The sequence below is a fragment of the Dunckerocampus dactyliophorus genome, chromosome 16 (genome assembly GCF_027744805.1).
Source record: "Dunckerocampus dactyliophorus isolate RoL2022-P2 chromosome 16, RoL_Ddac_1.1, whole genome shotgun sequence".
In the NCBI taxonomy this organism is placed as follows: Eukaryota; Metazoa; Chordata; class Actinopteri; order Syngnathiformes; family Syngnathidae; genus Dunckerocampus; species Dunckerocampus dactyliophorus.
In genome coordinates this window covers 3,613,626-3,641,453 of record NC_072834.1, presented here as the reverse complement: position 1 = coordinate 3,641,453, position 27,828 = coordinate 3,613,626, and the positions used below count along the sequence as shown (strand labels likewise).

Below are 27,828 nucleotides of genomic sequence, written 5' to 3'. Positions count from 1 at the left end.
ACGCTGGTATCGACCCGACATTGATACTACCACTACTACCACAAAATGACGTTAGCTTCGTAATGTTTTGACCCACTTGCTGTTAGCATCTTTAACGTACAAAACGCATCACAGTGGCCTCCGTATCCTGTAATCATTCATTCTGTACGCCGCCCTCGCTGGGTCACGCCAGAGACACGTTTATGTGTTTGTTTCATTGATTAACTTTTTAACCAAGCACTGGGATTTCGCACTTTGAACGCGCCGCCATTACATCCTATGAAACGCAAAAGTGAATCCTACGCATGCCTTCCTGGAACGCTGCTGCAGCTTCATAAATCCACCAAATAGAAGGCGGACTGACACACACGTCTACAGCCTGCTTTGCCTTTTAGTCGTCAAAAGTCTCTTCACGGGATTTATTGCGAGTCGCTCTTATTGCCCAAAAAGTATCGCTAGAGGTCTGATTGCTGGCTAAATACAGCAACAATGTTGCTAAGTTGGCATCGCTAATCCCTCCTGCTACGTCTTCTTCTTCTTCTCTGGCAGACCAGGTGCGTAGGACAGCCCAGATGAGCAAGGGTGAACAAGTAGAAATGATTTGAAAACTATAATTACATCGTTTTTAAAATGTAATTTAAAAAATATGCAAAATAACAGAAATCAAAATATATGTCAATTAATATTTTAAGTAATTAAAAAAATATCATATATTATTTCAGTGTTTTTTGTGCATTCATTTATTTTTGGCAGCGCATCAAAAGCAAATTTGGGCTGCTAAAAATAAATAAATGTATGTATGTATTTTTTTTATTACTTAACATTTTAATTTAAATACATTTTATTTTATTTTTCTATTATTGAATTGCAATTGAGCGGCAGTGGCTCAGGAGGCAGAGCAGGTCATCCACAAACCAGAAGGTTACTCCTTTTCTAACCCGAATATTGGGTCATGGATACGCCTATCGGGATATCCCGATCGAAAGGAACATCCATTTGTGTTCTGCGCATGTTCTATTTGAAAGGAATCTTCCGTCTTTGGCAGGAACTTCTTGCAAACATGGCGACACGTAAAACCCCACACTTTTGGAGCGAGGGGGAAACAAACCACCTCGTTAGTGTGGTGAAAGACGGGACATTACGTCTTCTACAGACGGGAGCAAGTAGTGTTTCAGAAACCGGAATATTGACCTTAACCCGAATATTAACTGCAGGTAAGCGGGGTGAATGTTTGATGGTGGTCAGAGAGGCCGTAGGTGCAAATTGGCAGCCACATTTCCGTCAGACTACCCCAGGGCAGCTGTAGCTACAGATGTAGTTTACCACCACCAATGTGGGACTGATATGGGTCCACTTCAGCGTGAAGCGCCTTGAAAAGCACTACAAAATGGAATCTAATACATCATAATTGTAATGACTTTTCAAATATATTTTTCAAATGGATGAATGATGAACCTTCATCGGCAACCTACAGCATGCCTGCGCCTTTCGAGCAGTTTGACGCTTTGCGCGAGCGTCCGCAATCAGCGCGTGCACTTGTTCGGAGCGCCGCTGCACGCCGTGTGCGGTGTGCTTGGGAGAGAAATAGAAGTGCATCACCTGCCAGTGATACGCCAGATAAAGCGACTGACATTTGAATGCCAGTCTGGAACAGTTATGCAACGGGCAGTGATGTGTGTCTTCCTCAAATGTCGCCCGCAGAGTTCCTCTAGCTTCACGAGATGCTTAAAGCACCGGAAACATCCATTCGCTCCAGCTGTGGCACTTCATGCGTCGTTTCATTTCCAGGCATTTACCTGCGTTGAGAATGAAACATACACTTTCTCCTGCAAGCTGCGGTTGGCAGGGAATGACGATCGGTCCGCTGCAACACCGTTCGCCTTTTTGAAACATATACCGCTTGACCCCCGGAAAAGGAATCCATGCCAACTGCAGCGCACCCGTGTCAGAATAGCTCAGTGTCACATTGCTGCATGCTGGCTATTAGGTGAGAGCAAATTATTGGCCACGCTAAAAATGTGCCACCTGTCTCAAGAAGAGTAATACTTGATTCACTATGGAAGCGTTTCTGTAAAGCATGACTGGAAAAGAAACATTAGAGGCCTGGCAGCTACAGACAATGACGCTGCAAGGCTCTATAAATACTGGAACACCATATCTAACGCTTCATTTCGCTTCCCATGCGCACTCAGCTCGACACCTGTTGGTTGCATAAAGTCATGAAGAGGAACAAAAGCATGTTGGCGGTACAGCTGAGTTTTGGTCCATTCCCCCCCCCCCCCCCCCCCCCCGCTGAAAATGCATCTCTTTCACCATTAGTGGGTAATCATTTATAAACACGTGATAAACGCACAGCACGCATGCATCGTTGTAAGAAAGCCCACAGTTTGTACACGTTCATGTCTTCATGCTTCACTCATAATGTTTTTTCGTCAAGTGTTGAGATTTTGCACTTTGTCTGCTGGTCCTTGAACGCACCACAGTCATATGCCCTGAGAGACAAAAGCTCGTTTGGCTACGGAAGCACTCACTTCGACAGTCATGGGTCATCTTACGCTACACATTTACAGATACACATATTTTTATGGGGGTATCAATCACGCGCGCCGCACGGTGGCTGAGAGGATAGCATGTTGGCCACACAGTCAGGAGATCGGGAAGACCTGGGTTTGAATCTGCGCTTGGGCATCTGTGTGTGGAGTTTGCATGTTCTCCCCGTGCATGCGTGGGTTTACTCCGGTTTCCTCCCACTTACCAAAAACATGCATGTTAGTTTAACTGGCGACCCTAAATTGTCCATAGATATGAATGTGAGTGTGAATGGTTGTCTATATGTCTATGTGTCCAGGGTGTACCCCAAAGTCAGCTGGGATAGGCTCCAGCATCCTAATGATGATAAGCAGCATAGAAAACGGATGGATGGATCATTTACGCGCAGTTTTCGCCATTCGCTGGTGGTCTTGGAAGAAAACCCCCGCAAAAACTGGAGTACTTGATTTCTTTGTAAATTGACTTTGAACTGAAATGACAGATTTGACCCGACTTTCAATGCTTAGCGTTTTTGCATTTGTCAAAATGCTTGGTGATTGGTCCTCTGCCTCTGAAACTAAAGCAAGCCGGGGTCATATGTCCATGGTGTTGTCAGGACATGCTAGAATTAGAACGGGCTGGCTGGTCCACCTACACGCTGACAAACATGAACCCTGCCCATCCTGGACCCTGGTTCAGTTTCGCCCAGTCCGATCCATCTTAACCGTTGTGACCTCTCAGAGCTTTGTATGGAACCGTCACTTCTATGACTCGCTTTACCAAACACCAATCAGCCGCACATCGTCTCTTACGAGCTTTCATTTCTTATGATGCTATATTTAGCATCATTCACTCCTACATGCCATATAGTCAGGGTGCAAAGAGAATGAGTAAACAACCAGTGTAGGGCTGTACCATACCGTAAATGTTGGTATCGATCCGATGGAAGTATATGCAAATACCAATATCGGTACAGATACAGATCATTCCCTCTTGACATTTTTCAAGATCACTCAACGCTTTTGTGACTTTGCCTTTCATTTGTTGGTCATGAACATAAACATAGTATCAATCTGATACTGATACTTCGCCTGGTGCAAAAGTGGCATAAACTTGTAAAGATGGTGGGCTATCTAGCAGCGGTACATACATCCTGTACATTTCACCTGTACCATCACCTTGTGTCAGCGTGAATGTCGAATCACGAATATGCTACTGTATGTATATTTAAGGTATAGGAGCCCACATCTTCACGTCAAATTGGCAAAGCAAATAGGAAGTATTGGTGTGATATCTTTTCACATTCAATATTTCCACATTAAAATGAGCTGTGGGCTGCATTGTTAGACACCTTTGTCATAGAGCATCTGAGGTCTGATCTATTTTAAGTTTGAATAGAGAGCACTAGACCCTTGGCGGTGTGTGGACGGTGCATGCGCACTCACATGACGTTACCATAGAGACGTTTACATTCATACCTGCTTTTTGCATGCATATTTTCTAGCAGAGCCTTTGGAGGTGTAATATATGAACATGAGGTAAAGATTTGGGTTTAAATCTTGATGTGAGTAATAAGAGAGGAGCTAGGCAACCACGCAATACGTACCGGAAACGCAATCGGTTCTACGCATGTGCAGAACGCGTCTACGCCACCGGTCTACCTATTTTGCGGCAGCCACATGTCAGGCAATAACCCCCAAAATATTACATATATGAAGTATGGTTAATGACTGTTTATGTTCATACATTTTAAAATTAGCTACCACAGCAAGTGAAGCACAGAAGTGTTGTAAAAATTAGCTAAGGGATGTGACGTAGTCCTTGCGCATGCGCGGGATCGATTGCGTTCCGGGTACGTATTGCGCACACTGATCTGTACTAAAAATCTGGATAGACCATACGTCGCACGTTCCCGTGCAAGCCGCTGAAGCCGCAGAGAGACCATCTTACCACTCACATCTCGTACGTAGGAGACTACATTCGTGTAACCCGCCCTATTTCGCACCGGGACCCGAACAGAGGGCCTTTCCAATGGGAGGCGAGAGCGCTGACCACACGGCCAAAAGCCCGGACTGTCGACAGCGTGTTCAGCGCAGCACTTAAAGGTAGGGAGTGAGACTTGTGAGTGGTAATATGGCGGCCGTGTGGCTTCACAAGCCATTGACCAATGGTCTATCCAGATTTGTAGTACAGGTCAGTGATTGCGCAGTGACACCATCACTTACCACTCTCAATAGTCGCCATCTTGGTTACGTAACGGAAGAGGAGGGGCTACCTTGAAATATTGGCGGCTGAGCAGTATCCTGTACCGTTGTAAAGGACTGACAGTAACAGAAGTCACAGGTAAATACTGGGAGCGTCATAAAGACGCCCCAAATTGTGAGTACGAAGTGATGGATATTTACCACACTCAATAGTCGCCATCTTGGCTGTGGTTGCAATGTACGTACAATGAAGAGGATTAGAAGCAGGTACATTTGCGCTCATCATACCCGCTAAGAAAGCAACGCCAGTAATGGATTTAGGAGACATAATGTAGGACTTTTTAACACGTTATTGTACCGAGCAGTGTCCATAATAAACTATACCACCAACTTTAAATAATTCACTTTCAAAGTATTCTTGTCATCATGGTCAAAAAAGCAATTAAGTGGCAATGATGCATCGCCTCGCCTCCAGTGGTGTCATCGTAATACTACTGACAGCCCCTAGGGGGCATAGTTGCACGGTATCTGACGTATGAACCGGTGGTTTCCTGTACCAGCAGTACATCAACTTAAACAGTATTTGCTAGTAGGAAATACACCAAACTACATCAGTCCCCTATGTGCTGTATACTAAGTGAGATGGTGCAAAGAAAATATATTCCCAACTGTTATCGATTAAGCATATTCCAGTTGCCAGGTGAGCATAATAAACATTTTTTTAACATCTATTTAATGCTACCATCAAATGAGAAATTTGGAAAATACAAAGATCAGCTTATTCATACATTTGAAAATCTTGAATTACCAAAAATATAAAAGCAAGCAATGAGGTTATACTTGTGTACTACAAATTTGGAGGAGGACAAGCTACATACAGTGCAGCGGGATTCCAAACATGCGAAATGATTCTCGTAACCTGATTTACGATGTCGAGCCGTGTTGTAAGGCCCGAGAACAAGACCAAAGAAGCAAAAGGCTGCTGATGAAAGACATCGCCCCCGTGTGGCTGCAATTAAAATACAACCTGTATTGTCAGTACAGATGTTCTAAACACATTACTGTAAAAGGAGGACATAACAGAAACGACTTCACCATGTTAGCAATGCCACTAGGTTTCCCCCAGCGCTTTGAATTCTAAAGTGGAAGGGATTATGATTTATATGTTTAAAAAAAAAAAAAGACACCATATGCACAATATCTTAAGTAACCAAGAGATCTTTGCTTGTCGATTAGAGCCAGGTAAAAAGATCAGAGTTCACACGTGCACACAGAAACACTCCCCGTGCACGTTATACAGAGGCAAAGATGTACTTTGAAAAGCTGCTTGTGGGGGATGGATGCGTGGGAGTGAGGGCAGAAGTGTGATTACAAAAGTCAGAAGTGTCAGGACTAGTTTTAATAGCACCCTGCTGTGGAAGTTGCAGCTCCCCTTAAGCAGACTAGCCCATCTGATCCCGCCCCCGTCGGAAGAACCTAGGTGGCCACCGCCCTCAAACCCGGCATAGCTGAATGTGTGTAGCAGTGCTTGTCTGATCTTCAAACCTCGTACATGCACGAAAAAGATACCCTAAAAAGAATTTTGTGAATACAAAGGCTGTGTCTCCTTTTGCATACTTCCATACTTGACATTTTGTCTTTGAGTGCACTGTCAGTTGCACTCAACACGCACCAAATGGAGAGTGCGCAGTGCTAGACACTCGCCACCTTCAACAGTCGCCACATTGGTTGCGCAGCGGAGGGAGGGACTACCAAACAAAAAGCGACAACGTTAAGTACAAATTCATTTTTAATTATTGTGCAACCAAGTGGGGTGGGCTGGGGAAAGCTGCCAGATGTTGTATTGGGATGATAAAGGAGAAGAGAAGAAGCAGGTAAATATTGTGAAATATTCCTTTAAGTACACATCTCCTGTAATAAATTTGGGACAACACGACACGGTCAAAATGCATACACTCGGGAGCATCTGTCCACAGTATGCTTACTTAAGTGTACTGACGCAAGTATCCAAAATCAATCACTTGCTCGTACTCATTGTGCACTAAAAATCGAAATATTTACCCGCTTCTTCTTATGTTCACATGTTCCCGCCACTACGGGTTGCTCCTGAGTCGCCATTCTATCAAGTCAGTCCCTGCCCTTCCGCTATGAAGCAATGATGCGGACTATTAAGGGTGGTAAGTGTCTATCGCTGCACACTCGCCATCTTAAGAGCAACCTCCGGGTACTGACAGTGCACTGCATTTTTGTCTCCCAAAAGAGCAAAGTACGGGAGTATGCCAAACTGAAACACAGCCAAAGAAACCTCTGAGAGACCAGACGTCAACTGAATACTACCTTAATAGTCAGAAGTAGCCTAAAGTCTACTGAGAAGCTGGGGAAGTACAGGAGATGAGGGAGGCGTGAGGGAGCAGTAGGGGAGAGGGAGGACAGGCAAAGGAAAAAAAACAAAGGGACAGATGTCAAACACATGTTTTCTAAGCACGCTCTCCACGGATTCGGCGGGCCAGCTGGATGTCTTTGGGCATGATGGTGACACGCTTGGCGTGGATGGCGCACAGGTTGGTGTCCTCAAATAGTCCCACCAGGTAAGCCTCACTGGCCTCCTGCAAACACACGGGGATCAGAGATAATATGACACATTGCTACAGACAGGCAATATAAACTCTCTGTAGAAAATAATGATCTTTATAGCGATATTTTAAAACAAAGTAATTAATACACATTTGGATATTTGTTACCCCATGTTAAGTTGCCGTGTGATGATTTTAGCCTTTTCATTTATGACTCAGTGAGTCATACTGATATGTTGAGTAATGCGCTTTCCAGTGGGTTGACGAGGTCATTGTGAGCTCACTAGTAGCTCATGATTGGTTCCTGCCAAATAAAGAGCTACCTCTCTCTCACTGACTCGTGCGCACCTCATAGTACAGTGCAGCTTATATATGTTCAAATCTTTTTGTTTCTCTAAATGTAGTGGGTGTGGATTATACATCGGAAATTACGGTATATATTATCATAACATTTGCTTTATTTGCATTGTTTTGTGACTCAGTTTTTTAAAAAAAGGTTTATTTTTTTCATCGTACTTTTCTTAAATTTAATGTTAAAATCTCGTGCATCATCCTGTGAGTTGGGTGTGTCGTGACACTACATGAATAATAAATTGTAAAAATAGAATTTAGAATCATATTTTCAGCCTATCAAACTGCAGTCACAATTTAGGAGGGGAAAAAACTGCAATGCCATTATTTTCCCAGACAGTTCAGCCCTAATTCAAAGTGACGGACAACATCAACATGTTGTATGCGCCCACATACCTGTAGAGCACCAATGGCCGCGCTCTGGAAACGCAAATCAGTCTTGAAGTCCTGAGCGATTTCCCTGACCAGGCGCTGGAAGGGCAGCTTGCGGATTAGCAGCTCAGTGGACTTCTGGTACCGACGAATCTCTCTCAGAGCGACGGTCCCGGGCCTGAAGCACGACACCACACGCTCAATAAATACCCCATTTTAAAGTGAACAAACTGCCAACTGTGAACAACTAATACAAGTCATTGACAGCGACAAGTCGACATGATGAATAAAAAAATTGGAATGGATAAAAGGTAAGCTCTGTTTAGTGTCCCTGGGACTCACCTCCTTTGCGATTGTAGGACAGTTAAAAATGATACAAAATGACTCAGTGTTTCCTCTAGTTTTTCAAATTTAGGGTGGTGGGAGGGGGTGTGGGACAAACATTTTTTTATGTATTGTACTGGATTATTTGCTATATCATGACTGGTAAGCCAGTATAATAAGTTGGTGTCCATATTCAATGCAGATGTTACCTGTAACGATGGGGCTTCTTGACACCCCCAGTGGAAGGAGCACTCTTGCGGGCAGCCTTGGTGGCCAGCTGCTTACGAGGAGCCTTTCCTCCAGTGGACTTACGAGCAGTTTGCTTGGTACGAGCCATGACGTCAAATTATCACCTACAAGCAGCCTCACACATTAAAAAGTCTGTTAATAGTGTGATAATAAACAAGACCGATACTGTAGACGTGCTCATCAAGCACTGTCAGCAGTAACATAGGATTTTATTCAAACAAATTATATATATACGTTTTTATGAATTGTAATGATTCGCTGCATTTCCTAAGGTCCGTATTTACAATCTGACCATAAATACAATCACAACAAACTTGACAATCGGTGTCATTCGATTATCACAATAGTTTCACTCACTCTGGACACCCTCTAGTGTATTTCAACGATAAAACGTTCTATTAGCTGTTTTTAATTAGAGATGAGCTATTTTCATCTTATATCGTGTTTATTTTTCTTTATCTTAGTCTATTTTTAGTTTGCATTACCTTATAGTTTTATTATTTGTTATTCTTACTCATCTATGTTTAATGTTTCACCACTGCATATTGGACACTTCATACTTCATACTGACAATGGCAATAAAACTATTCCGATTACAGTCTGTCACATCACTTTGATTTATGTGACGGTAATTCTTTATGAAGTAACAGAAGTCAGCGAACCATTTTTTCGACCAGTCACCTTTTAAAAATAAACAAAATAGTACCATATTTGTTCGTTCGCTGAGACGTCGTAACACGTATTCCGCGCTAACAACAGCCCTTCATCGCTAGCCAATCGAGAAAATCTATAACTCTGGCTTCTCCAATGAAAATGTTGCCATCTTCCACAGCGCTACCAACCAGCGGCCTTTCTGTCTTGCATGACCCCCAATGGGCTGTCGTGCTGCAGTGTTTGGGGGCGGACACACTGAATTACCGCCCGCCTATTTAAAGGCAGGCTTATGGCCGGATATCACGACAAGCTAAAAACACTACCCACATTGAGCACAAAGCTTAAGCTTTTACATCTTTTCCCCAAAAGGTGTGTTTACATAAGGTCATTAATATAGGAAACAAGCAGCCAATTTAATGCGAAAAATGAGAAGTGACAGTTGAAGCAAAGCAGTTTAGTAGAAATAGCCGATGAAAAGAACACATACGTTAGCAGCACCGTTTTCCTGTCCTCGGTAACCCAGGCAGCTGTGTTCCCTCTTCATTTTACGTCGAAAATACACAAAATTTCAACGCAAAATGCAAATAAATCACAATGTTTTCCACGGGAAAGACTAAGCGAGCCCCATTGCCCCCCGAAGAGAGGAGAAATGACTCACCAAAGGTAAATTTATCGCCGGGACCAGCGAGTGTTGTCAGATGTTTACTATCTTCTCACACAATGGACGCACACAAAATGGCGTCAGCGTCAATCATCATGTGTCTCCCACAATGCAACAGACAACCGCAGCTTCACTATAAACGGCGATCATTTCTGGTAAAAAAACACAACACTAATGTATTGTTGCTATTTTATTCAAAGTGTTACGCAAGCAGAAGACAGCAACGTTTTGCAAGTAGACTTTGCGCGGCAATGATTGTCAAATGCAAAATAATTAGATTTACGTTACGTAATGGACACAACCCCAAATAAAACAGTTTAGTGACATAAGTATTTGAGCCCCTGTTGATTTTGTAGGTTTACCCCATTGCAAAGACACGAACAGTCCACAGGTTTTAGAAAATATTTTTTTCAATCATTTATAAATACATGACAATACATGTAAAATGTGCACCATACTGTTTTTTTTTTTGTCAAGCGTTGAGATGTCGCACTTTGATCAGTGATCCTTGAATGCATCATAGTTTCTGTGGGATGCAAAAGTGAAACTTGTACATCGTGTGTAGAAGTGCACCATCATTAGTGGTGAGTACCTTTACATGTTATACTTTTAAACGTGTTTATTAAGTGTGTGCGAAGCATACTGAAGAGAGAAGGTTCTGGAGCTGAATCTATTACAAGTCACTTAAATGTTGGTCGGAAAATTGGAGAACGTCAGCGTCAAGCCAACAGTAAGGTTTGGAAGGTGAGGGGTAGCGAGCCGTGTGTCAGTTTTTGGAAGTCTCAGTTACTCACAGATTTTCGTCATTCTGGTGGTCCTGGAATGTAGCAAAAGCACTGGCAAGACAAAAGAGCTGTCAAAACAACATTTGATGTATACTTGCACAAAGCTGGAATGGAATACAAGACAATCAACAAGACGCTTGTAGAGGGAAAGAGACCACTGTTGGCGCAATAAGGGCTTGTGGGAATGTGATGTGGTCACGAGACCAAAACTGAGCTCTTTGGATCCAGTGGGGTAGACGTGTTGGAAGGCAGAGAAATGGTGAACACGAGTCCAACGCCACCATCCCTACTGTCAAACATGGAGGTGGAAACATTCTGCTTTGGGGGATGCTTCTCTTGATCAAAATGGCTGACCTCATGGGCAAGTCACGTTGCACAGGGCTCACATACTTATTTCACACAAATGAAAAGTTATTTGTTTTCTGAATTGGATTCTCTGTTAGAATAACCCTACCATACAAATTCTAGACTGTTCATACATATCTTTTTGTAAATTTACAGGATAAGATCAAACCAAGTACTTATTTATTTCCTGCTGTACACGCTAAAGGTCAACACAACACTGAAAATGCCAGCATTGTTTTGGAAGAAAAATGAAAAGGCTTGGGGCGTTTTTATCAGTTTGACGGATTCATCAGTGTGAAATAAACAAATATAATAGTTCATGTGTTTGACCTTGAAGTTAGGAATCCCTGGTCCTCCACCAAGCCCTGAGAGTACATCCTCAGGATTTGTAGAAATCTTCCACTTAATTTAACTGGATACATTTTTTTTATTTGGACTAAAATATACTACTTTTAAATATACTGTATGCGTATGCCTCATTTTATTTGATGTCACCGGATTTCTCTGTAAATGAATTACATATTCCATGTTACCAGAACCATCAGTTGACTCCTTTTTTAGAAACAGACGCGGTCCAGACAATTATGGACTCTCCCCGACATTCATGTAACTTTAATATACAGTACAATAATGTGTTATTGCATCACTATTACCCTGAATATGCGTCACCTCCAACAGGCAACACAGCCTGAACCCAGCAACAGGAAATATGCAGCATCATGTACACGTTAACACGTCGTTTTGAGTTATTCCTGAACAGTTTTATTGATGTTATATCTAACCTTAAAGTACCCATTAGTTAGAGACAATTTCACATTCAAGTACACAGCGCCTTACTTCAATGCCTCCACTGGCGAGGGCGAGGCTTTGGATAAGGCAGGAGGAGCAAAACCTGCAAGCGATATGCTGTATAAATTAAGACAGTTACAGAATACAACAGTTTGTTTTAATAGAAATGAAACATTTTGTAATCCATCTGTTATGGGCATGTGGTGCTGTGTAATACCAAATGACTCTACTATATCAGTTTTAGGCTCGAAATACAGATTTGATTGCAATTTCTTAACTAAACAGTTTGCATATTATGGCCAATTACATCAGCAGTTAAATAAATTTGAGCTCTAAGGAAAAAACAAAACAAAAACCCAACAAACCCAAGATTGAATCACTACGTTTTTTTCTTCTCTACAAATTAGCATCGACATGTTTGTCAGTCATTTTCAAAGACACAATTTTCAGTTTTATTCCTATGTTAGATAAGGTGTCAAAAGTACAGTAGATCCCCGATTTTCGCAGGGTTTACGTTCCAAGACCACCCGCAAATGGCGAAAGCAGCAAGCAATTGAGACGCCCTTAAAAATGTCTACTGTAGACACTTTAATTAAACCTCATTTCTATGGCGCTACTGTACACAACATCAATTTGCTTGAGGAAGTGTTGTCAATTTGTAATGAATTAGCTTGACATTTGCACTCCTAGGAGGAGGTCATCAAATTAAACGCCTCCCTCGCTCACGGTGTAACCAAACGTAACAGCACATGTAACTTGCACCACTGTGCGGACCATGCAAAACAATACCATTTTAGAACAATTTATAACCCACAAGATATGCTGGGTAACTTCCTGTTGGGGAAGTCTGCATGTAGGCTTCCCAGCATACACTGTGGGTTATAAATTAATCTAAAATAGTTATATATACAGTATATATATATATATATATATATATATATACACACACATACACACACAGTATATATATATATATATATATATATATATATATATATATATATATATATATATATATATATATATATATATATATATATATACATACACATACACACACAGTATATATATATATATATCTATTTGTGTGTAAACGTTTATTTCGATACTTGCATAATCCGTACAGACTTATTTTTGGTAGCACCGTGAGTGAGGCAGGCATGTGGGTTGATAAGCTCCTGTTGGTTTGTGATGTGTCAGTAAGAGTGCAACACCCCCTCAAACAAGTTTGCCTCTACTTTCTGTGCAACTCCAGCTTTACCAATGTTGGGCAAATGAGAGGTTTTCCACCAATAAACATCGGAATTATGGAGATTACGAGCACAAAATAGCAGGTTTTCCCACAAATAAAAACAAAGTTATGATTAAAAAAAAAAAATTGTGTCGCAAAGGCTGAATTGCGAATATGCGGGGATCCATTGCACTGCAAATGTAATGAGAGTAAAATGAAATCAAAATAAAAATCTCTTTCGTGTTGACATTTCTTCCATCCATCTTTGCTCCAAAATGTGCAAGCACTGTGCCAATGTTTGGTCCACCTTCCCATGAAGTACCAAAACCTTCCATTAGAAGTAACTGAAATCTGTTTTTGAGTACATGTACATAAAATGGCACCGTCACAAAGAACATAAAAAGACAATGACACTCTCTGTTGAAGATGATGGTAACCCAATGCAGCTGGCTTCCACACAGTCCCATCCTCCACGGTGAACAAGACACGGTGTACCGCCTACCTGCGTACATATCGGTGGAGGGCGTGATGGCTAACGTACGTCCTCCTCTCATAAGTTGTGCTGTGACGTCCAGAAAGAACATAACGAATGGTGAAGTTACACAGACCTGTTCTGTAAGAGGGCATGCATTTCTAAAATGCAAACTCATTTATGGTCAAACCCAGCGCCACGTCTAAAAAAGTACAACTAAAATCCCTACTTATTCATACATACATATATATATATAAATATATATATATGACATTATATTGTATCATATTAGACATTTTTGTGGTTCTTGTTTAAAGTACCTTACATCTTTTGCATCCTTTACATTAATGATTACTGTCTCAATCAACCACAGCAAAAATGAGCTCTTGGACAATAACTTCGGGTACATTCAGGACTTCCAGTAAAAAGTCTTACATTTTACCTTTACAATTCATTAAAAATACTGAACAGCAAAAATATCGGTGGCACAACAGTCCACTGTCCTGCAGGGGCTGCTCAACCGTAGCTCCTTAAGTCTTTCTTCTACACAAAAGGACATTTCACAATTCTTTATTCTGTACAAATCTCTGTTTCTGGCCTCGACATACCCAGGTCTGTCTGGAGGAAGGCTCCTTGGCCCAGGGCTGTGGAATATGCTCTGTTACTGTGGGTCACTGCAAATCCCGGGGCCGAGTAGGAGCCGGAGCCACCGCGTTTTTGAACGGGAGCCTGAGGCTGAGGTACTGGGTGATAATCGTCCAAGTTATCGTAGTGGGACTGTACCGGTTTGCTGCTGTGTTTGTGATGTGAGTAGTCTCCATCCAGTTCAGGTTTGCTGTGGCTGTAGAGCTGCTGCTCTCGCATGCTGTGTGATCGTTCGGGTTTGCAGTGGGCGAGCGGTTCCTTGGGAGCCGGTGGCGGATCGTCTGGACTGTGATAGGTGCTTGACGTTTTACCTTTACCCTGTTGGTAGTCAGCGTCAGGGCACTTGTAACATGTCTGGAAGCTCCTCTTGCCGGGGTATTCCGGCTGCCAGTGTTTGGTCCGACTGCTGTCTCCGCCAAGCTTTTCACCAGGAGACTCGTGTTTGGCTTCATGTCTGCTGCTCTCCTGCTGATGGGAGAGACTGTGGCTCAGACTCGCAGGAGTGGAATGAGACGATTGGCATTTCTTGGTGCTGCTTTGCTTGACCAGCCTGTCCGACTTGTCTCCCGTTGGACCGCCTTGGACGTGCGTGTCCGCCTCCATACACATGACGACGTTGGGGTCCGATACCATGTGTCTGGGAAGATAGCGCCCGTCTTTGCTCTCGGCTGCAGCTGGCACGGCTTTACCTGGATCAGACTTACTGCGCGAGTGCAGGGTTTCATAGGCAGATGTATCAGTCGGTGCGAATGAGCCGACGTTGTCATATTGCGAGAGAACGGGACCTTTAATCTTCTGTCTAGCGCGGCTCTCTCTATGGATAGAGTGCATGCGGAGACATTCTGACTCCTCGGGGTCCCAAGAGAGGTAAGATGCAACTTCCTTGGCACCGTGACCCGGCGGCATGTCCCTGCTCACAAAGCTGTGCTCCTTCCAAGATGGGAGAACATTGCGAGCAAGGTAGTGGTACCCTGTATCCTTTCCTCCAGGTCTGCAAACAATAGCGCCTGCATCTCTGCCAGCTGAGTGGACATGGCGGATGCGAATGGTGCCATAAGGGTCGATGTCATAGTAAGGCGCCTCCAGCGGTGTAGAACCAGAGTATGGACTATAGCGATACTGTACCCGTCCATTCTCAAAGTAAGGCTGCAACTGAGTGACGTGGTAGTCAGCTTGTGAGGACTGTTGTGGGGGCTGCTGGTAGGGTTTGCACTGATACATGGGTCGATGGTAATAGAACATGTCATCCGGAGGAACTTCAGTCCTTTGGATGGGTACCGCGCGGATAGCAGAGGGAACGTGGAGGGAGTGCACTCTGCGAATAGTGGGATAACCATGGTTTCTGTCATGGCTATAGCCTTGATGCCCGGGAGCCCCATACACACTCCGGGTGTTTCCTCTGGTCTTTATGGAGTGGTGGTAGGACCTGGGGCCTAAAGTGCTGTATCTGTTGTCTACTCGGGCACTGTAAGGTATCTGAGGTTCTGACTTGGACACGTATGGGGGGTGTGAGGGGATGCTGTCTGGTCGGTAGTGGTGTGACATGGGATGTGGGCCCATTGAAACAGGCCTCTGGTGGTAGTATGCAGCTCCTGGAGGCTCAATTAGGACTGCTTCACCTTTGGCATGGTAGAGATAGGCTGGCAGATGTGTGGAGGATTTACGAGGAGAAACAGGATCGTGAGGAAGGGCGTCCTCCAAACGGCTAGCTGCAGGACTCTCACCCAGGATGTGGCAAGAAGCTTCACTCTGGCTGAGTGCTGCGGTTGCCAGTTTGCTCTCGATAGTGCGGACTGGAGGGGCTGGAGGTCTGGATCCATGAGAGTCATAGATTTGGGCAGACTCTGTGCAGGCCTGCACTGGCTTTATGGCCTCCCACGGCTTGTCAATATGCTCAGAGGAGGCTGGTACCACTCTTGCACTAGCCTGAGTTTGGGGTTGAATTTGTGAGTGGGACGGATGTTGCATCTGAGCTTGACTCTGCTGCTGAGTTTGTGTGTGATGTTGGGGCAGCGACAGCACCTGCTTTTTGGTCTTTAGAGCCACCGGAGGCTGCTGCTCAGTTGATTTTGGAATGCTTGGGGGCTTTGCATCTTCCTCTGGTTTCATCTGAGAAGGTGACACAAAAATAGTTGAGATGTGAGCAGCTGAGAGATGAACACACACGCATTAATAAAAAATACACACACATTAATAAAAAAAAAAAGCACAAATAATGACAAATTTTACATTTCTAACTAGTTATGCACGCTATATTTTTTTCAAAGCGATACGGTAACTTTCTGGTAAATGGTAATTTTTTTTTATATCTACTTTTTTCAAATTTAGATTTACCTGTAGTTTGTGCACACCTGGAGGTGAGAAGAACTCAAACACATTAGGATTTGACCAACTGTTCCTGTTGATTTGTCCAAATCAAATATGACATTATTACTACCACATCGCTGCTATCAGGAGAACCAGAGTATAGAGCGGAGGCCCAGCAAAGTGCACTATATTCGGACACGGCTCTGTATGTACCGCAGTTACAAGGTCACGGTTTGATTCACTGTTTAAATGTTACCAAACAGGTTTTCTGTCTTTTCCTATAGTTCCATTGAAGTGGTGTGGCCTTTCATGCCCTAAACATCCTGAATGACATTATGCTGGGCTTGCACCACACCATGTATGCACGGGTGCAAGGAGGACACTGTTGTACGGCTTTTGCAAAGACATTAACAACATTATACTTTATCGATAAAACAAGACACTGACCTCAGCAAACCGCAAGCCTCTGGAGTCCTTGCAGTTTCCAACAGGGGCGGCCTGTGGTGTGCTCTTGGTAATGCTGGTAGAGGCAGAGCCTTGTCCAATATTGGACTGGCTGTCTGAACTCCTCCTGGTTGGAGAATTTGGGCTGGCTGAACTTGAGAGAGGGGTGACCTTGTTATAAAGAGTATCCGGAGAAGTAGTAGTGTCAGCTCCTGGTTGTTTTCCAGCTGGGGTTGTTATAGACTTGGAACAGTCGGGCTGCCTGCTCATCGTGCTGGTTAACTCAAGCATCTGCTGTTCTTTCAAAGGGCTAGAGGAGGAGGGAACACATGGGGTGACAACAGAGACACTGCTACTTCGTGATGGGGAACTTCCTCCTTCAGCTCCCCGAACACAGGAATTCTCAAAGTGTGGGCCCGATGAGTCCTGGCAGTCAGAAGTCTGCAGCTGCACAGTGGAAACTGGTGTCACGGGTTCGGAGGACCTGAGCTGGGACTTTATGCAGAGCTGTTGTGCAGACTCAGCAAGAGCTAGGGCCATCATGCGGGTTGAGTCTTTAGGAGGGGAAGGAGGAGCGGAAGTAGGAGCTGTGGAGCTGAGGGAATGTGTGGTAAAATCCTTTGAAGAATCCGCACCTGTCACTCCTTGCAGGGACAAAAAAAAAACAAAACACAAGGGATGGTTGAATACAATTATTAGTAGAAAAGATGGCAGGCAAGGAAGGAAGGGAGACTGGTAAAGATGACAATAGCTAAGCCTGGTGCTTGATTAGTATCCATGCACACTTTACTCCTCCCTACACAGAGGAGAAGGACAAACTTCTTACCTTTTTTCTCCTGTGACACGTGCTGAACACTGTCCTGTCTCTTTGGCTCTTGACAGTCCTCACTGTTGAGGGTTGCCAGCTTCGAGTGTAGCTCCAATTGGAAAGCTTCACTTAGAGATGGCTCAGCCTTTGCACAAGGAGGGGAGTCTTTTGGTGCAGAGTGAGGAGATAAAGGTTGTTGAACCCGCACATGTCCACTGATATTCTCAAGCATCTCCACAGAAAAAAGCTCTGAAGAGGCAGACGTTGTGGTCTTTCCACTTTTAACGGGTGACACAGCTTGTGTGGGTTTATCAGTGTAAGAGTAGGAAGTGGTCAATTGCTGGCTTTCTGCTTTCTCTCCTGCAGCCAGGCTAAAGTCTGAGGACACCGAGGATGAGGTAAAGTTGTCTATGAAGGAAGCAGAAATGAGGTCAGATCCACCGGTCTTTCCCCAGAGGTTGCCAGGGCTCCTCTTTAACGTGGTACCCTCTGCTCCAGCTGGTGAGTCGGCCAACGGAAAGGTGTAGGTTGTGTCAGGGAGGCTGCACTGGAAAGACATCGGATCAAAGTCCAAGGAAGCCATGCCGATGTCTGGTGGGCTGAGGTCCACGTCTTCACCCGCTGTGCGTGGAGGTGAAATTAGTGCAGGTACACAGATGGGCCCGTCATCTCCGTCGCTATCCTCTGTGGCATCCAGGTTGTCGTAGGAGTTGCAGTGCTGTCGACCATCCAACAGCTCGCCATTAAACGACGCAGAAAGGGCATCACTGCTTGATCGCGGCCGCCGTGGACGATACACCTTGGACTCACCTGTGGAAATAAAGTAAACACGGATTCAGAGAGCACAGACCTTCAGCAAGGCTTAAACCAGAGGTGTCTCCCTTAAGAACAAGGTCCAGGTCTGTTCTATATGTTCTAAAAATTAATGAATAAATGACCTCTGTTTCATGGTTGACTATGGACTACTATTAGTCAAAGAATATTGAAAGACAAGTTCTATGTTGTATTCTGGTCACTAGATGTCAGTAATGTTACACTGATGAGACATCAGCCATGGCATGCCCCACATGAGAGAGTGGACACAAGCTCTCCTCCCATTCCTTGTGGGAGTTGTACGTTTTTGGCTTTGTACTTCATAAACAGGTTTTCTATGCTCTAACTACAAAAATATTCTATTTATAAATATTGAATCCTACTTTGCGGAAATTCACTTATGGCGGTCGGGTCTGGAACAAATAAGTGAGGGACGACTATTGACTTTTAAAGAGTTGCGTATTTTTTCTACTTCCAAAATATCCTTTACCTTACCTCACCAGTGTACCTTATCCAAGTAGATACATGAAATACATTTGCAAGAAATGTGCACATGAAATAAATAAAAGGTATGAAAAGAACCCAGTCAAAGACATAACCTCATTGGTGGAGGTAGATAGTTTCATTAAAAAAAGACATACAGTAATTTGAAAGTGGCTTACCTTCAACATTATGCAGAGAACTCAGTGACTCTTCGCTTTTAGCAGATCTTAATGTAGCTGTATCCCCTCTTCCACCTGAAACAATTGATTAAAAAAAAAAGGTATCAGCATTCAGTTTCGTTTGCTCAAATACGAACCTGCATCATAACAGGAGGACTGCTATTAAATTATGGTGTAATGGTACATTTATTCATAATCAGATTTGCCGGTACACAGGTGTACCGGTTTCCCACCAGGTACACATTAAATGAGAGACAGGAAGCGTGCAAATACAGTGCAGCCCACCCTTTGGCTAGCGATAGTGCCAAGGAGAAGCCAGAGCTTGAAAGCGCCTTTAATGTCTCCTGTTTGGGTATACTTGCAAAGACGAAATTTTCTTCCCTTTACTGTGCCCAAAATCAACTGAGCCATGACCTTAAAACCAAGGTACGCATGGCATCCTGATTATGGTGTCCCGTTACACCCCTGTATGAAATAAGACATTCCATTTAAGGAAAGAAAGACATACCACCGAGAGCCATGGCTTTCAGTTCATTGGGCTCACTGGGGTTGCGGTGCAACTTGCGTTTGGACATGGACGAGGACTTTCCCAGGTTGAAAAAAGAACGCCAGCTGCCCACAGGAGACTTCTTGGATTTCACAGGAGGCCTCTTCCTATCATTAAAAACATACACATTTTACATGTGGTGAGATGCAGGATGTTTGGAAGATCTTTTGAGAACCCCATTAAATAATAATTATGAGTCAGAATCCAACATGCAGTATAGTGCAAAGTGAGCTTGAAAACTGTGCTTAATCATATCCCTTCTCCTTATCTCATTTATCCAGTTCAACGCCACAGCATTGAATTGATCGCCACCGGACTGTTCAGGTTGTCTTAGAGGACAAGCAGGCTTCATCAGTTCGTGCTGAAAGACTAGATAGGACAGCTCTAGTCTGAGGGGTTGGTGCAAGTTAAAATACAGTCATTGAAATGACTGTCGTTGGCTGGCAGAGGGCTCGCTCCTCTTAGATCCTGCACCATTCTCTTGGACTAGCGCTGTCCTATCTAGTCGTGAGCATGAACTGATGAAGCCCTGCTCAGGTCAAAGTAAGAAAGAATGAATGAATGCAGGAGAAAAAGTAATACAATAATAAATAAAGAGAATAAATAAAATAAAATAGACAATACAATAAATTACAATAATTAAGGAAATTAAAGAGAGGTAAAAGAAGAGAAAAAAGTAAAAGAAAAAGAAAAAAAAAGATAAGTAAATAAGAGTTATTAAAATAAAAAACAATATATATGAAGACAATAAAATAAGTGAATTAATCGAGAGATTACATATAAAGAAAAATTGAACTGACAAACATTGTATGAAGCATTAAAAATGTTAGCTATGTTTGTTAAAAACATCAATAAAATAAGAGATTTGTAATGTAAATAGACAAACCTCTCAGTGGGAAACTCGATGACAGTGTGGAACTTGCCCTGCAGGGCAGCAGGACCCTCGCCAACTTCAATGTACTTGCTGTCTTCAGTGACAGGAGAGTTGATCTGAGCCTGAGTCCGAGCCTGAGCCTCCTCCAAACTCAGAAGTTTAGTAGAAGGTGATGAAACCAGCAGAGACTTTGGCCGTGACAACGTGTTGTGACCTGAGGATGTGATGTACATCCATTACTGGGTAAGCAGCGGTCGTGGAATGATTATACATGGAGGGCTTCAAGGTGATAGATACCTGCTCCCTCACGTATTAGTGAGCTAAGTTTGGTGCTAAAGAGAACATCCACGTGGTTGAGAATGAATTCTACCACAACCGACTGGATTCTGACTTCCATGAAGGCCGCGGTGCCACTGAAGCATGCAGATTCAATCTGTTTGGACCTGGGAAAGCAAACAAAGAAAGCTACAGTTAAAGAAGCATAAACGAGGGAGTACGGACGCCTCCTGGACGCTTTCCTGGTGAGGTGTTCCGGGCATGCCCAGCCGGGAGGAGTCTCCGGGGCAGACCTAGGATTCGCTGGAGGGAATATGTCTCACAGCTGGCCTGGGAATGCCCCGGTATCTCCCCGGTGGAGCTGGAAGAGGTGTCCAGAGACCGTGAAGCCTGGGCTTCCCCACTGACACTGCTGGCCTCCGACCTGGACCCGGGTAAGCAGAAGAAAATGGATGGATGGTATCTCACCTCAGCAAGTTGGGGGCCCAGACAATGGCCAGGTTCTTGCTGTGCATGTTGGTGATGTAACTGAATGCTGCCAAACGGGAAAGATGTCTCATGAGGAACTCCAGGGTTCTAGAAGACACATATGAATCCATTGCACTGGTTACTATACAAGTACTCACAGGTGGCTTCGGCTTGCTTGTGACATTTAAAAAAACACAAAAATACGCCACAGAAGAAAGTTCATTTATATTGAAAAACTCTCATGCTGTCCCTGAAGAGCTCTGAGGCACATTTTGAAAACCTTTGAAATGATCTCAATACAGTTACAGAACACAAACCATTGCGCCAACATTGTCATGCACTTCCCAAGCATGCCACATGGAGGCGGTGTGCTTCTACCCTAACCTGTAATGTGGCGGAGGAAGCTGCTGGATAACGTCATGAATTTTAATGAGCCGTTCTTCATCTGTTGCTGCTGACACAGCCTCCTGTAGAGCACAGAGATACAAATACGTAAACCCACACATCCCAGATACGACAACAACCAGCGTGTAACTCATCACGTGGACAAAGTACTCCTACAAGAAACACAGAGATGGGTGTGGTGTAAGCTGTGTGAGTTCATTGCAATTATATAGGAATGTATCAACCATCTCCTACAGGTATCCATCAAACAGTGAACTTTCTTTTAGACCCGATGAGTGTATTAAAGCGACTGTACGCAGTACGTTCAAATGTACTTTATTATTACTTTTAATTACACCAGGCCTCTTCCTGCTTTGAGTACGGAAGCTATGCCGACATAACACGCACGTGCACAAGTTGTGTTTGTTGTCAGCCAATGACAGCAATTTGGCAAAGTTTAGCTACTAATGTTATCTATCATTGAATGTATAGCCCATCATAACCACATAATGACTCCAAATTGTCGGTTGCTTCTCTCTTTTGTGTATCTGCACTTACTACCGACATGTACGTGTATGAGCGGTGAGTGAGCGGCAGTTATTTCATTCGTGCCAAACAAAAATTAATTACAATTTTTTAATTATATATTTATACTTGTGAAAAATCTAAACTTTCTTTGTATAGTCTGTTCTTTTAAACCACTATTATGCTCGCCAGCGGTGGTGTTCTTTTGTTGGAGCGAGTTGCATTCCGTCCCTTGAAGCGAACCACGAGTACGACACGACAAAGAGAGACGAGAGCTTTGCTTTACTTACAGAGAATTTCTCATAGAGTTGGTAGGTGAGCAGGGGGTTGGGCAGTTCTCTGAAGTAGAGCTTGCATAAGGAGCCAACACAGTGGATATCCTGTACATACACATCTTTGGTCAGGTCGGGGATCTGTTCTGAGTCAAACTCGTGCCTAGTGAGAGAAAAAAAACAAAGTAAAAAACAAATGATTTGAAGAAATACATTTAAACATATATTTTTTTTATATTTAATGTTTGAGATATTTTATGATTGGTGAAAGCAGGACAAGTTGGAGAGAATAAGGCTGAGGTTCATTAAATGATAATTCATTTTCACTCCAAAAAAAAGGGGTGCGTGATGCCGTAATGTAATGCCATCGCTCCCTGCAAGTTACATTTGGGGTGCACACTCGCATGTGCAGAGTATGTGTGCGTTGGGGGACGCCGACACAAACGCACACACGTGCACGTGCACAGCGTAGAAGACTGTGCTGCAATCGCTCCTCCATTTCACATGTTCATGCTGGAAACCAATAGAAAGACTCCAAATTAATCCAAAGCCAAAATAATGACAGGTCATTTAATGAATGCGATCGGTCCTCCACAAGCAAATAAGACCAGGATATTTAGTTTGTTTGATAACAGAACAACATCTACACCTGTTCTGTATGAAAGGCATCCCTAAATTACTTCTGTTGTGACGCTGTATTGACGTTGTGTTGTTGTAAAATCAAATTAAAACAAACTCACGTCGGCTGTTGTCGAAATTGACATCAAAACTTGCCATCGCTCACACATTTACTTGTGACTTTGGACAGAGACACAAGTGGAATGGCCGATTTTCATATGATATCGTAGCGACGGGAGGACAGTACAGGCATCCCTTGTTTATCGTGGTTAATTGGTTGCAAACACAACCGCAATAAGTGAATTTCCACAAAGTAGGATTCAATATTAATAAATGGAATATTTTCATAGTTAAGGCATAGAAAAATAGAGCCCTGTGGATAGTCATCTTTACACTCGTATTACCCAATATTGTAGATATAATTAGAGAAAATAAGATACATTTAAGAGAATACACCTGGGCAAAAAATACACACCTGTTCCAATATTTTGCTCACATAAAAGAATGGGTGGCTTCAAACAAAAGGTGCGAACTACCGGTAAGCTGTGCATCCGATCCAGATGAAATACCTGGAGATGAAAGCTGAAATGTCGTTCTCTGGTCTCATATTCATCTTTTGATGTCAAAACCAAATGTTTTCAGTCTGTAGCAAAACTAAAGAAATTGGCCTCACTGTTCCAATACTTCTGGAGGGCACTGTGGATGGGCTGCCATCATAAGTGGAACCAACTTAACTGGGTTCTGTTTATTTTAAAACTATTTCCAAACAAAATGTCTTTGTAATCTGCTGGGCTGCTGATTGAACAGACGAAACAGGAAGCACTTGCTCAAATGTGATAGGAATTGACACTGAAATAAATAGGAAACCACACTCATGTTCCTGAGGAACATGAGACAAAGCTTAGCGGCTAAAAACAGGCCCTTCAAGGTCCACTGAAGCCCATCCCCAGTGGAAATGACACCCTTACGTGTGATTCTTCCCCGCATGTACACATTCCTTCCATATACTATATATTTACATGCAAATACAGGTGATACACCATCAGACAAAAATTACGTGCAAGACATAATCAGGTTTTACACAACGATTAAATGACATTATAACATAGCAGCCTCTTGCCAAAAGACATCCCTACGAAAATAACATGCATTAAGCCCGGTTCAAAGCTGTACTGGCGGGTCAGCGTGGTCCCTACCGCAATTTCTGGATATTGGAGGCAATTCCAGAGAGGCGGTAGATGCCATCCACCACACCATGCTTCTCGATGAACTCAGTGCAGCTCTTAAGGACTTGGGGAACTGCAAACAGAAAAAAAAAAGTCATTGTTCAAAATAAAGTGTGTTCTGTTTGTTCAAAATGATTTTTTTTTTTGGATGAGAGGCTGCAGGCTGTAAAGGTGCACGGAGTGGGAAGTACTTGCTCTCTTGGGCCTTTTCACATTTCACAACTTTTGTGATGTGATCCCGAGATGCATTTTATTTGGCCACTGACCACAGTTTATTGATGCAGTAGAGTGAGATAACACGACATCTTTAACTGAGCTACCTGACCGCATATGCGGTCATTCTACAAACCAAACCTAACTCAAACGTCACAGTGAATGTTATTAGTATATTCTGCTGCAAAGTACTTAATCATAGAAAGTACGTTATTTATCTGCGTGTGTGTGTACGTTAGAGATAAGGATAATGTGTACACAGAGGTTCCCAGGCCTCCCACAGCTCAAATATCCAGAGACACTCGCCGACAGAGCTGCTCAGACAAATTCCACGCATAGCAAGACAGAGGACAGAACGCAAGCTTGAAGGAAACCAGCTGGCATTCTCCAGCAGGAAAGAAAACAGCGAGGATGGACAATTATTCCAATTTGCTCCATGTAAAAGGATAAAAATCACAAAGATGCACAAACAAAGGTAAAAGAGTCCGCCGCTTTAAATATTTAGGGTTTTTTTGGAAAATGTTTGTAGGCACACACAACACTACAAGTTTTTTATGTGGAGTTCAATTATGGAAAAATTCAGCATAAAAGTATTATCTAATAACAGGGGTGTCACGAGACACCCAACTCACGAGATGAGACGATGCACGAGATTGGGTCCACCAGAACGAGATGAGACGGATTTTAACATTAGTTTTAAGAAAAGTGCAATGGAAAAATATGACTGAAAAATGAAAGGAAAAAATATATATTATTGAAAAACTGATATTTATTTTATTTGATCTGTACTGCACAGACTGAACTCGAAACAGAAATCAGCAAAATGCAACAAAATGGGAGAGCAGTGAAGCATACAAGCGTATATCGGAGTCAAACTGCATGCTGAGTACGACAAATTCATACATGTTGGCAGGTCTGCATTAATACTGAAAGTCCTCCCTGCCTCTCACGCACCCCCCCGACAGTTCGCCGCGCCCTGCATGTCTATTACTGACAATTCATTCATGTTGAGTTGACACAATAACACGTTTGAATTCATTTGTTCCTATATCAGAATGAACAAAGTTCTCCGTGCTATGTTCAATTTGTATTTTACCGCCAAACCTATCTACAGTACAAACGTTACTCTGCAATACAATGCAACTGCTAAGGTCAGACACTTTGCCACTGGCCAACTCACAGATTTGTTCACATTTTGAAACAATTGTACTCATAGAAACGTATAAATGTACATGCAGTATATTGCGCCATCAAACTTAAATAATGTTTCAAAGCGACGATTCCCAACCATGTCAAGCGTGCTGTGGGAAATGATGCAATTTCATTCATTTTTGTTTGGTGGTGTGCCACAAGATTTTATTCATGTGAAATATGTGCCTTGGCTGGATAAAGGTTGGAAACGCTTTGCATCATTCTTAGTTGAACAACATTGGGAAGATTGTCAAGCGGAAACCACTGCAATCCCAGCAAAAACATCAATCATCCCTCAGTACTCTTCCTCACCGTCATGCCCAGAGTTGAGGAGGTGCTCCCCCAGGTCGCAGCCAAACACCCTCTCCCGGAGGATTCCCCTCTGTTTCAGCTTCTGCTTGGTGGGCCTGGACTTCATGAAGGAGCGCAAGAAGGTGATCAGCTTGCCATGCTTCTTAGACACTGAGGAAGGCAGATAGAAAGCACACATAAGACTGTTGCTTTGCAAATCTTTTTGCATATCAGTATGCGGAGTAAAATTATGGAACAGACCGAGTACAAAAGTCACAGCATGTACTAATATGAGACAGTTTAAGAAACAGTATAAGCATGTGGTGTTTAAGGAAGAAGAAGGCTGAGAACCACACTACTGGATATCCACACTCATCCTGAATGTTTACGCCTGTATTTATTTAGCTATCTATAATTATTCATCATTTTTATGTAATTACTATGTTTGCATTAATAAATTGGCTGTATTTATTTTATATTGAAACTTAATTACGTATCTACATATTTATTAATTTTTTCTAATTCTGAAATTTCACCCAATATGGCTAACAGTTTTTTAGTTGTGCCTTTGGGGAAGTCAAATCTTTCCTATTTAGCTTCGATATAAAAGATAGTAGGACTGCATGAAAAACAACAACAACAAAAAAACAATCTCGATTCACACTCACATGCTCCATAATTTCCTCACAAACAATCGCTGCCATTTTTCTCAACACATATATTAGTTTGTAAGCATCTGTTTCAGTAGCTGTGTAGTTACACTGTATGTTTGTTCCACGAGTTACTTGTGTTATTTTGGGTTGCACCGTGAGGGAGGTTGGCTGATAAGCGCCTGTTAACAATGTAAATACTTTCTGTGCAACTTAAGCATTACCAATGTAGGCCAAATTGGTTTTCTACCAGTAAACCTGCCTAATTATGGAGATTAATAGCACAAAATGGGGCGTTTAAATTATGTAGTAATCAAAAACCCATGAATAATGAGTTAGTTCAAGTTAATGAGTCTGTGTGGCATGTTAATTAAACACAACAGGGCTGTGCAATTCTGGAAAAACAAATGTGAATCATAATTCTCAGGGACCATTTGTTCCCACAAAATACATGTTAATTAATAATGATGAATGCTGGGAGAACCAGGGCAGTGGAGCCAACTCACTCCGACCGACGAGGCCTGACGGAGACGGGGAAAGTGAGGAGGAACGACCGTGCAGTGTGAGTCCTTGAGTAAAACGAGATCACAATTCTTCCCCATTTTTTGTGCAGCCCTAAGGGATAGCATCTTGTCTTGTCTGATGGACATCCCCTTCTTTCAACACAGACATTCTAGCTTTCTCTGGGAATTTTCAAGAATGCTGGGATGGCAGTACTCAAGCTGGCAACTTTTACGGCATGAAGGGCCTAAACCCAAAATAGTCAACTAATATGCGTGTTTAAACACAGTTGAGCTGTTTCAATCAGATGGTATTTTTTTAAATGCGGTCATAAATTGTTGACACGTGACACTGGTGCAGGGTGGGGATCCAGATGCTTATAGCTGTGGAAATTTGAGCCTGCAGCCCTGGCCTGGCATGTGAATATAAGGCAGATAAACATCCAGACAGGACAGAGCACCGTGCAAGTTTCAGCCTGAGGACCACGGGCAGGTTTCGCTTGCAGCCCCGTGTGACTGTGACAAAGATTTTCCCCCCGCTGTGGCTTGGATATGACGAGCTGGGGCAGAGAGCAAGAGGCCAAGCATCGCAGCAG

At 43.1% G+C, this 27,828-nt stretch overlaps 2 protein-coding genes across 10 annotated transcripts in view; both read right to left on the bottom strand.

Moving 5' to 3' along the window:
- Positions 1-5,722: 5,722 nt before the first annotated feature.
- h3f3c (H3 histone, family 3C) lies at positions 5,723-10,052 on the bottom strand. 2 transcript variants are annotated; one of them, XM_054755487.1, is made up of 4 exons: positions 9,894-10,052; positions 8,542-8,685; positions 8,033-8,186; positions 5,723-7,318 (listed from the first exon to the last, which is right to left on the bottom strand). In XM_054755487.1, the coding sequence occupies exons 2-4, from the start codon at positions 8,667-8,669 to the stop codon at positions 7,190-7,192; spliced, it is 411 nt and encodes a 136-aa protein (XP_054611462.1). In that variant the 5' UTR covers positions 8,670-8,685; positions 9,894-10,052; the 3' UTR covers positions 5,723-7,189. The 2 variants fall into 2 exon arrangements, with proteins under 2 accessions (XP_054611462.1, XP_054611463.1); XM_054755488.1 differs by having other exon boundaries at positions 8,542-8,696; positions 9,894-10,025.
- Positions 10,053-12,858: 2,806 nt separating this feature from the next.
- Positions 12,859-27,828, bottom strand: part of arhgap32b (Rho GTPase activating protein 32b) — an 80,000-nt gene continuing 65,030 nt past the window's right edge. For all 8 annotated transcript variants that reach the window (XM_054755273.1, XM_054755275.1, XM_054755276.1 and 5 more), the window contains 12 exons: positions 26,104-26,253; positions 24,358-24,460; positions 22,562-22,706; positions 21,747-21,829; positions 21,363-21,470; positions 20,916-21,061; positions 20,631-20,832; positions 19,706-19,851; positions 19,198-19,272; positions 17,741-18,532; positions 16,918-17,558; positions 12,859-16,272 (listed from right to left, as the gene is read on the bottom strand). In XM_054755273.1, the coding sequence (XP_054611248.1) occupies positions 14,089-16,272; positions 16,918-17,558; positions 17,741-18,532; positions 19,198-19,272; positions 19,706-19,851; positions 20,631-20,832; positions 20,916-21,061; positions 21,363-21,470; positions 21,747-21,829; positions 22,562-22,706; positions 24,358-24,460; positions 26,104-26,253 (4,775 nt within the window). In that variant the 3' untranslated portion in view covers positions 12,859-14,088. The remainder of the gene's footprint in view (positions 16,273-16,917; positions 17,559-17,740; positions 18,533-19,197; positions 19,273-19,705; positions 19,852-20,630; positions 20,833-20,915; positions 21,062-21,362; positions 21,471-21,746; positions 21,830-22,561; positions 22,707-24,357; positions 24,461-26,103; positions 26,254-27,828) is intronic.

Coding starts and splice junctions, on each gene's coding strand:
- h3f3c (XM_054755487.1), bottom strand. CDS start 8,669: ATGGCTCGTACCAAGCAAACTGCTCGTAAGTCCACTGGAGGAAAGGCT. Junction 8,187..8,541: donor AAGAAGCCCCATCGTTACAG/GTAACATCTGCA, acceptor GTCGTGCTTCAG/GCCCGGGACCGTCGCTCTGA. Junction 7,319..8,032: donor CGGCCATTGGTGCTCTACAG/GTATGTGGGCGC, acceptor GTGTGTTTGCAG/GAGGCCAGTGAGGCTTACCT.